Genomic DNA, 15,120 nt, shown 5'->3' with positions numbered 1-15,120 from the left:
ACAATCCTACGGAGTGTTCAAAGACGGGTTCAAGTGATAGTCCAACAACTCAATTGATGGCACGTCGAGCTAGTTGTTTTAAACACAAGCCCATTTACATTTTCTTTTATAAGTAGTTTGTAATGGGTGGAACAAGCTTATACTTTCAGCGGCATTTAAGAATAGTTAATAGCCTATTAATGAGTCCATTTTTGAAATAATGGTCAAAAATAAAATATTTATCGTTTTGGGTCGGTTTTGAAAATATTTGTCAAAATGGTGTCTACGTAGGCTCGGGATTTCTAGACCTGAAACACGCCACTACTAATGACGTGTTTTGTGAAGGAAACACGCCATTAGTAGTGGCGTGTCTTTACAACAATTTTTTTCCTCAACTGACTGAACTTAAAAAAAAAAAAAAAAAAAAAAAAAAAAAAAAAAAAAAAAAATTACATAAGACACGCCATTCCCAATGGCGTGTTTGTTTTAGTCCATTTTTTAATGAAGTTTCTTTCCGTACTCATTATAAACACGCCATTGGTAGTGACGTGTTTTAGGTACAGAAATCCCGAGCCTACATGGACACCATTTTAACAAATATTTTCAAAACCGACCCAAAACGACAAATATTTTATTTTTGACCATTATTTCAAAAATGGATTCCCTATTAATCTCATCAATTAAAAGACTTTAAGTCTAATTAGTAGAGGGTTTAATGTCTAATAAGTGTGACAATTATTTAGACCTTTTAGATGCTTATTTCGGTTATGTTGGGCATGTGATTAGGCTATATTACAAAGTAGGTGTTTAAAAACGGGTTCGAATTTACCTGTACCTGGTTGTGAAGCGGTCTATTGTATCTGTTCAACACAACTCAACATAAAGATGAAAGCAAATCTCTTAATGTGTAAGCAAAAAAACAAGTACAAATGTTAAAAAGCTCTTCAGGACCGTTGTACGAGAGAAATACAGCAGTCTCATTTGAGTTTTCGTGCTTTTACAAATGATAAACAGCAACCAGACTTCTCTAATCTCCATTTCGACCTCACATAGCCTCAAACTTCATCTCCATGACTCTCAGCTATTTTCGGAAATAAAGAATCAACAGTCTCCTCTTATTATGACAATGAAAAAGGAAAAACCACTAATTGCCTAGAATGATGTGTAGTAAACTAGCTCACCAAAACTCGGAAACCATTAGGATGACCATACGTTTAACACATTGATTTAGCGGCTGCAATAACGGCCTCTTTCGTGATCCCAAACTCCTTGTATATCTTTCCGGCTGGGGCACTGGCACCAAATCGGTCAATCCCGATGGCCTTGCCTTTCCCACCTACATACTTTAACCATCCAAATGTTGACCCGGCTTCAATGCTAACTCGAGCTGTCACATCTGCTGGCAAAACACTCTCTTTATATGAGTCGGATTGAGCTTCAAAGAGCTCCCATGAAACCAAAGAGACAACTCTAACAGTCTTTCCTTCCTGTCTAAGATCATCAGCGGCTTTGGCAGCAATCTCTAATTCCGAGCCTGTTCCAATCAGAATAATATCAGGTTTGTTGTCAGTTGAATTGTCGGATATTGCGTATCCTCCCTTTTCAACCCCCTCGATGGATGTTCCGGGAAGTTGTGGAAGCTTTTGACGAGATAGAGCGAGGACTGAAGGTGTATTCCGATGCTGAACTGCAACCTTGTAAGCACCAGCTGTCTCTGTACCATCTGCAGGACGAAGCATGAAAACATTTGGCATTGCCCTTAAACTAGCCAAATGCTCGATGGGCTGATGGGTTGGCCCATCTTCTCCGAGCCCAATTGAGTCATGAGTCATGACGAAGATAACTCCGGCCTCTGACAAGGCGGCCATCCTTATGGAAGCCCTCATGTAGTCTGTGAAGACAAAGAAAGTTGCACAGTAAGGGATGAATCCAGGGCTGTGCATAGCGATTCCATTGCAGATGGACCCCATTCCATGCTCCCGAACGCCAAATCGCAAGTTCCTCTCCTCGGGTGTATCTTTTTGGAAATTCCCGAACATTTTCAGCAATGTCATGTTAGAGGAAGCAAGGTCAGCACTTCCACCGAGAAAACCTGGAATAACTTGTGCAAGTGCATTCAGGCATGTTTGAGACAAATTCCTGGTGGCATCGGCAGGGCTCTCAGGGGTATATGTCTGCACAAAACGCAAAATCCATGATGATCACTATAACATCAAAAGGTAAAATATTTGGTGCCATTTAACATTAACCATTATATGGCTTATGGAAAACAAACCGAGTAAGAAGTATTAAGCAGTTTCACTCACCGGAAGTGCTTTCTCCCAACCAGATGGTAATTCACCAGTGATGATAGACTTAAGCTCTGAAGCGTCATCAGTGTACTTCTTTTCATACGCAGCAAACTTTTTGTTCCATTCAGCTTCAAGAGCTGCTCCTTCCGGGATGTGACGGCTCCAATGCCTGAAAAAGGAAATCAATTAACTTCTACGCTGAATTTTCCTTCTAGGAGTACATAACAAACAAATGAAAGACATCTTCGCATAAGAACTTACTTCTTCACTTCCTCAGGCACGTGGAAAGGCTCATGTGCCCACCCAAGATTACCCCTTGTTGCTTCCACTTCCTTAGCTCCCAAGGCACTACCGTGTACGCTATATGAGTTAGCCTTATTTGGAGAACCAAAACCAATAGTTGTAGTCACCTGCCATTACAAGGTCAAAACAGCAAACATAGATGCCGAATTCAGAAAATTTTATTTTCGGGATCATAATAAATACTTTGACAACATTTCTATTATACAAAACCCGTGTATTTTTCTAAGCAAACAAAATTGGGTAAAATGCACAAAAAAGTTGTTCTATCAATTATCCGAGGACCACTGGTCCTATAATGTAGGTCTACTAATGACACATACCTACAAAGGATTCACTGATCCAGGTAAATTTGAAAATGATTTACCACAAATGTAAAAATAGTTACCTTGATCAAAGTTGGCTTGTCAGTGACAGATTTAGCTTCTTTAATTGCAGCACGAATCTCATCATAGCCATTATTGCCATTCTTGACCCAAATTACATGCCATCCAAGAGCTTCAAAACGCTTGTCAACATTCTCAGTAAATGCAATCTCTGTGTTTCCATCAATAGAAATATGGTTGTCATCATAAAATGCAATAAGCTTGCCAAGGCCCCAGTGCCCTGCAAGAGAGCACGCTTCCTGAGAAACACCTTCCATTTGACATCCATCTCCCATTATACAATACCTAAACACAGAAAGAGGCCCAGTGAGGAAACATACTCCCTCCAATTCGTTATATTGTTCCCATTTGCTTTTGGCACGATACTTAAGAAATACTATTAAAAATGAATAAAGGACATTGGTGGGGTTGATGTTAGGAGAGAGAGATGAATTAATAGGAGTTAAATAATGAGTTGTGGGGCCAAAATAGTAAGAAAAGTAATAAAATAGGAGTAAAAAAGTTATGTGGGGTTTGATTATAGGAGAGAGAAATGAATAAAATAAGAGAAAAAAGTTACTAAAAAAGGAAAGGGGAACATTACCTGAATAATCCGTTTTGGGAAACAGGGAACATTATAGCGAATTGGAGGGAGTATAAATAATCAGAGCCCTACCTCAGAGAATAGTCAGTCAACTGTGTTACTCAGACTCAGACCACTCAGTTTAAGTGTCAAACTCTGCTATTTCATGAAAAAAAATCGCATTTTTGGTTTAGTCCAAGTTCTATACCCATGTCAGAGGGTCAATTTCGGATATGGATCTATGACATAATATGGGTAATACGAGTATAGATGAGTTAAAGAGACATACGTGTAGTGATCAACAATTTCCGCGTCAGGCTTGTTAAACCGAGCAGCCAAGTGCTTCTCAGCAAGAGCCAGACCAACAGCATTGGCAATACCCTGACCTAGTGGACCTGTAAAAACAATGAACACTATTAGAAAACCAGAACATCGACACACATTATGTAAAAGTGTGGCAAAATGTTCAAAGTTCTAGGTCCAAACCAGTGGTGACTTCAACTCCAGGAGTCTCGAAGTTCTCAGGATGACCCGGGGTCCTGCTTTCCCACTGACGGAAATTCTTCAAATCTTCTACCTAATATACGAGAACCCAAACAGAATAGAATAAGTGAAACCTTCCATAAATTAGCCATGCAATGGAAAGTAATTACTGATATAAAGGAGAGTAATTCTGCTGAGAAAGAGATGAACTTTGAATCATGGGATCACAATATCGGCTATAACACCACACATAAACCGAGTTATCAACGTCTTGAAGGTTAATGAGACTGCATTTAAGGTGCTATGGGCATATTTATAGCGAACAACTGCTTCTGAGATATTCAATAACATGCTTCGAATGTGTCGCCATCATCCAAGGCACAATGTTAATTTCAAGATCAACGCTAATCGCATAAAAATTCAAGTGCGAGAAAAATCGCACTTGCTAGCTGCTGCTGCAGCTGTTTTCCTTAAATTTTCTAAACATAAAGTCCAACCTCACAATTCAATCGAAGAGTTGAGCGTTCCAGGTTCAACCATTAGAGCGACAATTAACCTGGTAAACAAACTACTATACCATGTCGACCTAAATGCAATCTTAAATGCTACGGAGTAGTATATTCAGGTACAGTCGGCCCTCACACAAATGGTCCAGTCTTATATACATCGCTCTCTAAACATAACATAAACTATTACGGTCTTACGGAGTATTCAACATCACAAAGATACCAAACATATTACAAGCATCAGCTGCCTTACTACCAAACAAAGTGTCTACATCTACAATCTACATACATTCACAAATAATTCCAATAAATAAAAACACCAATCCATCTCCCTCAACCACTTTGACCCAACAAAGCAACCAAAGTTCATGCAACTTTTCATCAAACATCTAACTTTTTCACAATATTAACAAAAAAAAAAAAAAAAACAATCAATCCATCAAATTAACAATACCCCAAATTAAAACTCTAAAAACCCATTTCCAACCACCATTTCAACCCAACAAAACTACCAAATCTCATGCAACTTTCATCAAAATTCAACTCTTTTCACAATATTAATTAATAAAAACTAAAAACACAATCAATCCAACTAAATTAACAAATACCCAGATTAAAATTCCAAAAACCCAATTCCCTCCACCATATTAGCTCATAATAACAGCCAAAATTCATGCTACTTTCCATCAAAAGTCAAACTTTTTCATAATACAACAACATGGCCTTATTCACAAAATGATTTGGGGTCGGCTAACACGAATAATCCTTCGTAATTGTAAATGCAAAATAAAAGTACAAAAAAAATCAACAAAATAACAAAAACTCATCTCAAAAACATCGAAATCAAATCAATCTAAAAAAAAGGATGATTACCGTGACACTATCATAACCAGCAAGATGAAGAAGAGCATACTGAAGCATACACCCATGACCGGCTGACAAAACGAACCGGTCTCGGTTAAACCAATACGGATTCTTCGGGTTGAACCGCATAACCTCATCATATAAAATGTGACCCATGGGCGCACAACCCATGGGCAAACCCGGATGACCCGAATTCGCCTTTTCAACTGCGTCGATCGCTAAGAATCTAATCGTGTTGACCGACTTATCGACGACCGAGATGACGTCAGCTTCGGCGGCGACAGCGGCAGAGATCACGGTGGCGCGAGTGGTTGCGCGTGGGGGTAGGGTAGCGCGTGTGGATTTGAGGGTTAGGGAGGGGTTTAGGAGGGATGATGACGTGGAGGAGAGAGATACGGTGGTGGTGTGGTGGTTTGCATGGCGGAGAGAGGAGGTTGGGGTGGGGGTTGGGCGGTGGGTGGAGAGGGTTTTAGAGAGAGAAAGTGAGGTCGCCATTAATGGAGTTTAGAGAGAGAAAGTTGAAGGAAATATGGAAATGTATTGTTTGTTTGAGCGAGGGAAGGTTTATATATGAGAGGGGGTTGGTGGCCGTTGGATTTATAAGTTTGTTAAAATCACAGCCGTTTATTCGATCGGATCGGGTTTTTGATAACACGGATTGTTGTATAAGACGGTTTTATTAGAGATTAGCGGATGTTAACTTTAATTAACTGAAATCGGGAGACGAAGACGGTTTTGTGAAAGAATAGAGGATGTCAATTCTAATTATCTAAAACGGGAAGACGAGTAATTACTGGAAATTTTAGTTTTATTTCGACAATTTTATAGTATTCTTACGGATTATGGAAACTCGGATGCTAGAATTACGCTCTTTTATACTCGGTGTATGTGATTAATTATTGTGACCTACCTTAAAATCTTAAATATTACGATTTGGTGAATAATTTGATTTGTAAATTGTACTACTAGTAGTATACTAATTTCCCAGTTTCAATCATTTTCTTACATGTGATTGAATATGAACGGTAAACAGATAAATTGGACGAGAGTCGAGTACGTAGTACTCCGTACATGTAATGAGATGTTAGGTTCATAGGATACTCCGTTGTTTTTTTGGTGTTGACCAGGAGTATCCCCTACCGACAGCTGGGGCAATCTCTTTCGGGGTACTGAAGGCAATTTAATGGGTTGACCCCTCCCAAGTTTGGCGTTTTCATTCGCAAGAGTCAGGAATCGAACCCCTGACCACTTGTTTAAGAGATGAGAGCCCTTACCACTCACACCAGCCAACTTTGGTATAGGATACTCCGTTGTGGAAGTGTGATTTGTTGTTGGTATTATTACAAAGTTGATGGAAGAAGTGTATTAGTATTAGAAGTAGTATTAGTTAATTAGTGTGAAAATGGCTATAAGATCGGGGCAAATTTGGGTATGGAATATGAATGATGGTTAGGAGTAGTCTATAAGAGTGGGTTGGCTTTTGGGGTTAAGGGTGGGTCAATGCCTCTAATTATTAGTCCTCCATAGCTAAGCCATTAGCTATGCAATTTTGATTAGTTTATTCAATTTCATTAGCAAGTAGCACCCATCAAAGATCCCTAAAGGTATAGAGATAATATAAAAATTAATCTAATTGGTGATCTATTTTAGTCATCATACATAGTACTTGGTATGTATGTATAAAAATACAGTACAAAAAAGAGAATTAAATTTAAAATATAATTTATTTGTTATACTACTACTCCGTACTAGAATTGTGTAGTATAAATTTGACTGTTGTAAATTAAATGCATGTATATACATCAAAACCGAGTATAAAAATAAGTTAGAAATTCCCAAATGTGAAGTATACTCTTGAAATCTTAAGTCATTAGATTTCTCTGTCCTAATTATTTGTTTATCTTTAATTAAAACACACGTCACAATTTTTTTTTTTTTTTAAAAAAAAGTAAACAAATGATTGGTACAGAAAAAGTATTACTTTATTTCTGTATTGTGACAAATTTGACAACGATCATGTCTTTACTTTGTACTAGTATTGTGACAAATTTGGTGAAGATAAGTTTTAACGGTTTTTCTAATGTGTGTTCAAAGGACACATGTTAAAAGCATTAGAAAGTCAAAAAAGAATATTTATCAAAAGAAATGCATAATATATTAATATGGGGGTTGTTGAAGAGTTAGGATGAGAGGGTTGGTGATGAACTATAGCAAAAGTTAACTACAAAAGTAGGTGAAGTTTTTTGCTTTTTATTTCAAGACTTTTGTCCAAGAAAATATTTCCCCTATACAAAATAAGAACGCCAGCCAAAAGTAATCAAAGACCCTACAACCCGAAATTATTCTGTTTAAAGACGAAAAATAACAAAACTATCCCGGTACCTCAAAGGTAACGGTAGTAGCAGGGTAAGGAGGTTGGACGTATACAGGACTAACAGAAGGATGGATAGAAATTAGAAAGGCAGGATTTGAATGCACATAATGGACGCGATGGTGATGTCCATCGCCATTCCGGTACAAAAATGAACAACTATCACCTGCAAAACACAACCCATGAATGTAATGTAATACTATTATAAACATTATACCTACACACTTGAAAACATCTACTTAGCATATCTTCCCCATATATGAAATGTTATAAATCTATTGAATTTGCCAAAAAAAAAAAAGGGAAAATATTGTGATTCCTAAGAACCGGAGGGAGTAGTAAACAGTTCGGGAAAACCCTGCAAAAATGCACATGTAGGAAAACCAAGAGGGTAAAGGGGTAATTTAGTCTGGATATATGGGTTCAACTAACCTTGTTTCGCCTAGAAGGCGAAAACCAACGTCTTACTAGTCATCTGCAGTAAAGGGAATGAACATCTACTAATCCGTAATCACAGTCTTTTGCACCATTCATTTGAGAGAAATAAAAGAAACAACAGATTCACAGACACTCGAAAGAAAAATTCTGCTGTCATACAAGTATGAATCTTTACCTTGAAATCTTGAATAAGGAACACAGATAACAGTGGCTACTACAAAGATGGTTGAGATGAGCCTTGAATGAGAGACGTAAGAGAAGGATAAACTCTGGCCGTCTTCATGGAGCGAGCCTCACTTCTCCCTTCAGCATACTCCTCCCCAAGAGGCCATCGTGCTCTGATATCATACTGTACAACCATGCAATAAGCGCGTGAAACAGAGAATAAACGAGCAATCTGAGACACAAATCAAGTAAGAACATTGAAACATTTAACTGGACGCATATGACATACCAAAGTATTCTTTGCTTCATGAACGGGAGGCGGTGGATCAAATCTTCCCACTCGAAAGTGTTCTATACCAGTCCAAGCAACCATCACACCTTTTGAAGCAACATGAAGAAAAATGTTAATGTGTAATATGTGTCAACTTTTCCAAGTTTTTTTCTGAAACATTGAAACGGCCCTTTAGGCTCTAGGAGTATGGACCAATGAAGGGAGGACAGAGAGCCAGATTTAGAGTAATGGTCCACATAATGAATACGTGGGATTGCCAGAAAAAGAACCCCATAATTCAGAAAGTTTTCTAGACACTCAGAATCTAGAGGATTTAACATATATGAGAATGACATACCATTGTCGGTACAAAGGCTAGGTGGTGGACAAACAAGTTCTAAACCTTTGCTCGTAACCGCATGACCGAGTCTCGCTCTCACAAATTGGTTTGATGCAACACCCCCAGAGACAACCTGGAAATTACCTTCCATGAAAAATCAAAGGAGTACACAGGAGAAGTGGGTGGCAGATAAATAATCGGAATACTTACGAAATATTTAATTGATGGTTCAATCTTCAATGCCCATTCAATGGCGCGTTCACATCTTTCCTCAAGATGCAGCACTGCAACTCGCTACAATGAAATTCTCCGAGATCAGATAGTTTAAAAGTGTTTATCAAGGGTCACTCTCATAGTATTAAACCTCGGTTACGATCTCGGTATTGGTTACCGCGGTTAATCTCGCTAAATATGGCCATTATTGCCTCAAAATGCGGTAAAACCTGGTCGAGGTGAGCTCTAGAACCTCTATAACTCGGTCGTGTATCGAATTCACAGCCAATATTTAAAACCATGGTCGTCCTTCATTGTCAAATAACAACTAGATGCGGATAAGAAAGGCTGTGATCACGTAAAACTAACCTGGAAAGACGCGGCAACATCAGCCCTGGACTTTCTGTCTTCGGCACTGGCAGCAGAAATTGGAATTCCTGCATCACTGCAAATACTGGAATATTGATAAACAGCAACACTAGCCAAATAATCAACAGTCGGAATTGACAAATAACGAGATAAAGTGGCAAATGTTCTTAATGGATGTAAGGAGGGAAAGCTCAATTACTAGTTTACTATGCACACCCCCTACAGGTTTTTGACTTGCTACAAGTATAAAAAAGGAGCCACGGAAATATCACACTGATGACGCTTTCAATAGATTACTAGTTTACTACCTCTACACCATCCTATACAAGTTTTCCACTTGCTTTAAGTATAAAAGAGGAGCCACAGAAATGAATTACTGAAGATGCCTTCAATAGATTGAATGTAGAAGACTTAAATATTAACCATTAAGGATGAATACACCAAGATCGTAAACCAGAGTGATTGCCACAGTATTGAATGTGATTGGAAGTCGACATAAATGACGGATTAGGCAACACAGGAGCACATGCTTACATGTCTTTGGATCCAATTGCCAACCTCACTTGAGTCTTCAGACCAGCATAGGAGAAGTTACAATCCTTGTACTGTTGCATCGGAACCTAATATAATTGAAACAGTAAAAAAAAAAAGTTGATGAACAATTTGCTTGAGGAGTTCACCAATATGTTCCCGTCAAGCCTAAAGCATGATATCTAAATAATGGGACTATCAGTACCAGAATACCACAGCCAACCGTACTTTGAGTCTTATAGACTTAGGATCACCCTCTTTAGCAAGTTCCTCTATAGCTGGACCCCCACTTTTTCTCAAATCTAGGCCAAGCCATTTTGCTGTCTTGTCGTATGCTTCACCAATTGCATCATCTATCGTCGTTCCGAGTTGTATGTAATGTCCAAGGTCACGCGCGAGAATTATAAGATTGTGCCCTCCTAAAACCATATTAGATATTGTAAGTGATCGAAGTATAACTGGAAAAACTCACACTATAAAGCCCTCATAGATATCTGAAGATTTGACACTGAAGAAATTTAAAAACAATGAACTATTATACTAGTAGATCACAAGTGAAGAATCTAAAAGGTCAACTACTGATAATAGGGAGCTTGGACAGCTTTGTCTAAAGAAGAAAAAACTGACAGATTTTAAGGATGACAAGAACTTATAGACGAGTCCCCTAGTTATTAAGGCAGTTGGAATTTATTAAGTTCTGCCTAGTAGGCTTGTATGATATTGTTGCTTCATAAAAAAATTCAATAACAAGGTTCATGCATTGGCTAATGAAGGCGTGTGGCCATGAATAGTCTTTCACCAATAGTTCTACTGCACAAGATGGCAACTGAATTGATATTCGTGAGTTGTCATGCAATTTTCACAGTAAAACTATGCATGCATGGTATTGACAGAAAAATCTCAAATAAAGAAAATAAATAGTCACTACCTGAAATTAGCAATGCCATGAAAGGAAACTGCAAATCTTTATCAGACAACCTGCAGGAAAAAAAGGAAAAACAAAGAAACGTTAAATGCAGCATTAAAACAGCAGACTCAATATAAAGTGCACACGGAATTATCCTTCCAAACTAACAATGTGAAAGCCTGTTTACTGAAAAGAAAGATAGCATAAAATCGTGTATACTCGCACATTCAACTATGGGGCCTATATCACATTATCACCACTTGCCTAACAGCGCAACTCAATCAAAATTTATCGTCCTTGAGGCTTGAGCTTGATTCTAGGTACACTAGTGTTTGTGGTGTTTTCCTTTTGATTAAAATGATATCCATACCTTGCAACCAAAGTATGAGCTTCCATGTGATGTACACCAACTATAGGCAGTTGAAAGTTACTGGCGATTTCTCGAGCTTTTCGGACACCAACTACAATAAGATGAGTACCAAGTCAACAAAAACCCTTGTCTAAAATTTTAGTATTGTTTAGATCCTTAAAATCTTTCAAAACAGAAGGCTAAGTATACATGCAAAATTCTCTACTCTTCCATCCTCACTCCCCTCCCATAATAATTGTCTAAGCTAAGTCTAGTAAAGGAACTTCATTCAATGTAGTAATGTTATCATACATACGATATTAGCATAAGGTTCTTTCTCAAGATATCTTCAGTTATGAGTTGTGACATTGGAAAAAGTAACAGTATCTTCTTAAAGCAAATGACCCTAAGTTTAATTACATTAGTTATTGCCTTTGAGACGGCCTCACTGAACATGCATTTGAGAATCTATATGACAGATACTTGCTAAGGATCATTCGAAGATGACATCAACTTGAAATAATACACATAACAGATAGAAACCACACTTTTGCAACTTAATTTAAGTTAGGGAAGACCCATATGAACAGCTCATCAAAATGACTCCACATCAAGCGAAAAACACCTATATATGAGTATATGCTGACACCTGTCAATCTGTCAGACAGCCTACACCTCATTTCATATCAAGCTATCAAATCTAAACATTGAAGAAGTTGGATCATCATACAGTCAATCACTTAAATGGATAATAATTGCATAAGAAGTTGGATCATGAAACCAGCTTACTATCCATCTTAAACATAATAACTGTTGTCCCAATTCTAAGTGCCTTTATGAATCCCGGCTTTGAAAAACCACTTTTCAGATATGTACTTCTCAGCATAATAATACGTATCTACCCTAGTGGCACATTTGACACAAAACAGAAAGGAAACATAACATACCACGTAAGCAAAGACTTAATCCAGGGCCAATGGTAACTGCAACAGCCGATAAATCATTTGCAGCTACATTTGCTTGATCAAGGGCTGATTGGGTTACCTGTAAAATGGAATCAAATTAAAGCATAAACACTATAAGATAACTCAGCTCACGTTTAATTAATTCAATGGTACCCCCAAGCAACACTTCCAGCTTTATACGGAGAAAAAGAAAGAAAGTACAGAAAAAATATTTATACTTTCAAGACTTGAGATGAAAACATTTTTTAGCTCATTTGTTTTCCACTCTTTCCTGACTTCTGGAAGAAACATACCACCTTACCGAAAAGCCATCACTAGTGGGTTTAACTGCGTCTCGGCAATTTCAAATATATATATAGAGGGCCAAAAGCCTATTACAATATGACATCCTAAACATGCATAGCAGCAGATGCAAAAAGCCCTCTTAAACCCACTGATTAGAGTGTAGGATTTGTAAGAATTACTACCAAAAAAATCATAATAATAAAATCATTCTCAGATTACAACTACCACAGCAATTGATCTAGCATCTGGATTTTTTCAAACTGGTTCTGACCTCCATATGCTACAAGCAGCGATTACATATCTCCCCCAATAGCAAAATAACAATTATATTTTCCAACTAGTTTCCAGATTGTAATTGCCAGTTTGCCACAGTTTTTGTCGTGGATGGATTAAAAGTGGTCCAGAGACTTACTCAACGATGAAAACAATAGCATTTTCAAAATACTAAGGATTATAAAGAGTAGAGAGCTTGGATAGAAGGCACATATGTAACCAGTTCAGTTGGATATTCTTCTTCTCCGTTCACTCAGTTTTCGCTCTAGCTTAATTGAATGGACAGGATGTCCAATGGATATCAAACGGTTCAACAAAAATAATACAAAGTGGCTACACATCAACCAAGAGTCCAAGACCAACATATGCATTTAAAATATTTTGACACTTTTGGAATGTGATACCTTACAAATGTTTATAAAAGACATCGGATTGACAGCAACAAACCCAATTGGGATACTCTCGCCCTCGTTTTCTTGGTTCATATGTGATAACTGATAACAGGCTACAACAACTACAATCACATCCAACTAGTGAGGTATATGATGTATTAGACTCCTGTAAAACTGTGATGTTGTTGAGGATAAACCCGTAGGCAAAAATTTATAACAAGACTAAACATCAACATCAAATTGCAAGTAACACGAATGTATACCTGGTCGATGGCTCTTGAATGAGCTTCTTCGGCCATCTTGGGAGCAACTCCTCCATACAGGGCAAGCAGATCTGCCTTGATCAGCACAAGTTAGAAGTTACAATTAGGCTTGTTGTGTAAGACATACTAATAGTTTGATTGGATTATATATTTTCACAGGATATATCTATGTAGCAGAACTCACACCACGTCAAAATCAAAGTGCACTTCAAAAATAACAATAGGGTCTATAACCAATTAACCATAAGCAAGCAGGTTAAAGGTGGTTCTAACAACCTGGTAACTAGCTAAAAGGAAGAAAGATGCACAGAAACCGTGTCCATACACGAAGGCGAATTTTTTCATGCTTTGTTTACATAATTAAACGCATAAACTTAAGATTATGATAAACTTAAATCAGCACTTATATTTCCCATTAATAATTAAAGTCATAATATAAACATCAAAAGCAACCATAGAATCCTCCATTGTGCTGAAATAAATACAGAAAGAACTCCAAGCCAAAGCACTGTAATTCATAAATGTATACCCCCTCCCTCCCTCCCTCCCTCCCTCCCTCCCGGTCATTTGCTTACATATTCCAATTTAGGTGTCTCGATCATTTGCTAAACTTTCTATTTTGGGATTGTTTTTTTATATGTAATTTGATCATTCACAATAACTACAATTGTTCCCCTTCTTTTCTCTTCGTCTTTGTGCCAAAACCAAAGTTAAACGAATGGACGGGACGGAGGGAGTGCATAAGTTAACCAAAATAAACAATTGTACCTGAGATGACACAACTTGGCTGAGAATTTCACCATTCCCTCTCACCTGAAACACAAAAACAACCCAAAATCATTAACCAAAACACAAATTTAAACAAAACCCATTTCAAATCAACCAACAAACATCAAAACCCAGAAAACACAAACCCTAATAACAACATTTTTTCAAAAATAATTGAGACTTACTACAGCAGCACAAGTATCATCACAACTTGTTTCAATTCCCAAAATAACCAAATCATCTTGATTATCCACTTTTGCGAACTGGGTTTTGTGTGAATTGAATTGGGTAGTTGGAATTTCTGAAGAAAAATGATTCAGTTGGGTGCAATTCGTGGCCCAAATTAGACGAAAAGAGGGGTTTTTGTGTTTATATAATTGGTGAAAATTAGAGAAAGTTGTTAAATTTCGGCGAAAAGAAGGATGAGGGATTAGAAATTTGAAACGAGATAGTGTGGTAGAAAGTGTTCCCGCCATACCCGCCATTTTTATGGGACTGTGTTGCTCGGGAGATGAGACTGTGGCTAAGGTTCAAGCTGGTGCATAGTGTTGGGTTCTTGGTTGGGTTTTGCTCTTTTATGGACTACCTTCTTAACTCTCACTTACCCGATCCAAATGGAACTGGTCAATCGGGTCGGGAATTTGCAATAAAAATTGGATTGGGTAGGATTTGTTATTATCAAGCTTTTTAAAGATAATAATTAATTTGTAATAATAAATATTTGGGACTGCTCAAATTTGTTCGGATAATTTGGATGGCGGCCGACGGGTCATGTTCAAGTCATCAGATCAGGTGTCGAGTGAGGTTTTTCAAGTAGGGTTATTTATGTCAGGTCAACTTTGTCAGGTG

The 15,120-nt window shown here is 37.7% G+C and overlaps 2 protein-coding genes across 3 annotated transcripts; both read right to left on the bottom strand.

Annotated features, from left to right (window-relative positions):
* Positions 1-859: 859 nt before the first annotated feature.
* Positions 860-5,926, bottom strand: LOC141585992 (transketolase, chloroplastic-like). Its single transcript, XM_074407080.1, has 7 exons — positions 5,381-5,926; positions 4,005-4,095; positions 3,808-3,913; positions 2,959-3,241; positions 2,532-2,680; positions 2,286-2,439; positions 860-2,153 (listed from the first exon to the last, which is right to left on the bottom strand). The coding sequence occupies exons 1-7, from the start codon at positions 5,864-5,866 to the stop codon at positions 1,194-1,196; spliced, it is 2,229 nt and encodes a 742-aa protein (XP_074263181.1). The 5' UTR covers positions 5,867-5,926; the 3' UTR covers positions 860-1,193.
* Positions 5,927-7,601: 1,675 nt separating this feature from the next.
* On the bottom strand, positions 7,602-14,821 carry LOC141585993 (putative tRNA N6-adenosine threonylcarbamoyltransferase, mitochondrial). 2 transcript variants are annotated; one of them, XM_074407082.1, is made up of 14 exons: positions 14,457-14,821; positions 14,272-14,316; positions 13,504-13,574; positions 12,273-12,369; positions 11,347-11,437; positions 10,998-11,047; positions 10,298-10,488; positions 10,073-10,158; positions 9,539-9,614; positions 9,167-9,250; positions 8,975-9,089; positions 8,635-8,723; positions 8,356-8,529; positions 7,602-7,908 (listed from the first exon to the last, which is right to left on the bottom strand). In XM_074407082.1, the coding sequence occupies exons 3-13, from the start codon at positions 13,537-13,539 to the stop codon at positions 8,395-8,397; spliced, it is 1,050 nt and encodes a 349-aa protein (XP_074263183.1). In that variant the 5' UTR covers positions 13,540-13,574; positions 14,272-14,316; positions 14,457-14,821; the 3' UTR covers positions 7,602-7,908; positions 8,356-8,394. The 2 variants fall into 2 exon arrangements, with proteins under 2 accessions (XP_074263183.1, XP_074263182.1); XM_074407081.1 differs by having other exon boundaries at positions 13,504-13,578; positions 14,457-14,816.
* Between the last annotated feature and the right edge of the window lie 299 nt (positions 14,822-15,120).

This window comes from Silene latifolia, chromosome 6 (genome assembly GCF_048544455.1).
Source record: "Silene latifolia isolate original U9 population chromosome 6, ASM4854445v1, whole genome shotgun sequence".
In the NCBI taxonomy this organism is placed as follows: domain Eukaryota; kingdom Viridiplantae; phylum Streptophyta; class Magnoliopsida; order Caryophyllales; family Caryophyllaceae; genus Silene; species Silene latifolia.
This window is presented reverse-complemented; position numbering and strand designations above follow the sequence as displayed.

What these genes read in the sequence shown, in the direction of transcription:
- LOC141585992 (XM_074407080.1), bottom strand. Translation starts at nt 5,866, where the DNA reads ATGGCGACCTCACTTTCTCTCTCTAAAACCCTCTCCACCCACCGCCCA. An exon ending in CTGGTTATGATAGTGTCACG is followed by an intron (nt 4,096 to 5,380) that starts GTAATCATCCTT and finishes CTCGTATATTAG; the next exon opens with GTAGAAGATTTGAAGAATTT. An exon ending in GAAATTGTTGATCACTACAC is followed by an intron (nt 3,242 to 3,807) that starts GTATGTCTCTTT and finishes TTCTGTGTTTAG; the next exon opens with GTATTGTATAATGGGAGATG.
- LOC141585993 (XM_074407081.1), bottom strand. Translation starts at nt 14,756, where the DNA reads ATGGCGGGTATGGCGGGAACACTTTCTACCACACTATCTCGTTTCAAA. An exon ending in CTAAGTCTATAAGACTCAAA is followed by an intron (nt 10,159 to 10,297) that starts GTACGGTTGGCT and finishes CAATTATATTAG; the next exon opens with GTTCCGATGCAACAGTACAA. An exon ending in GCAATTGGATCCAAAGACAT is followed by an intron (nt 9,615 to 10,072) that starts GTAAGCATGTGC and finishes CAGTATTTGCAG; the next exon opens with TGATGCAGGAATTCCAATTT.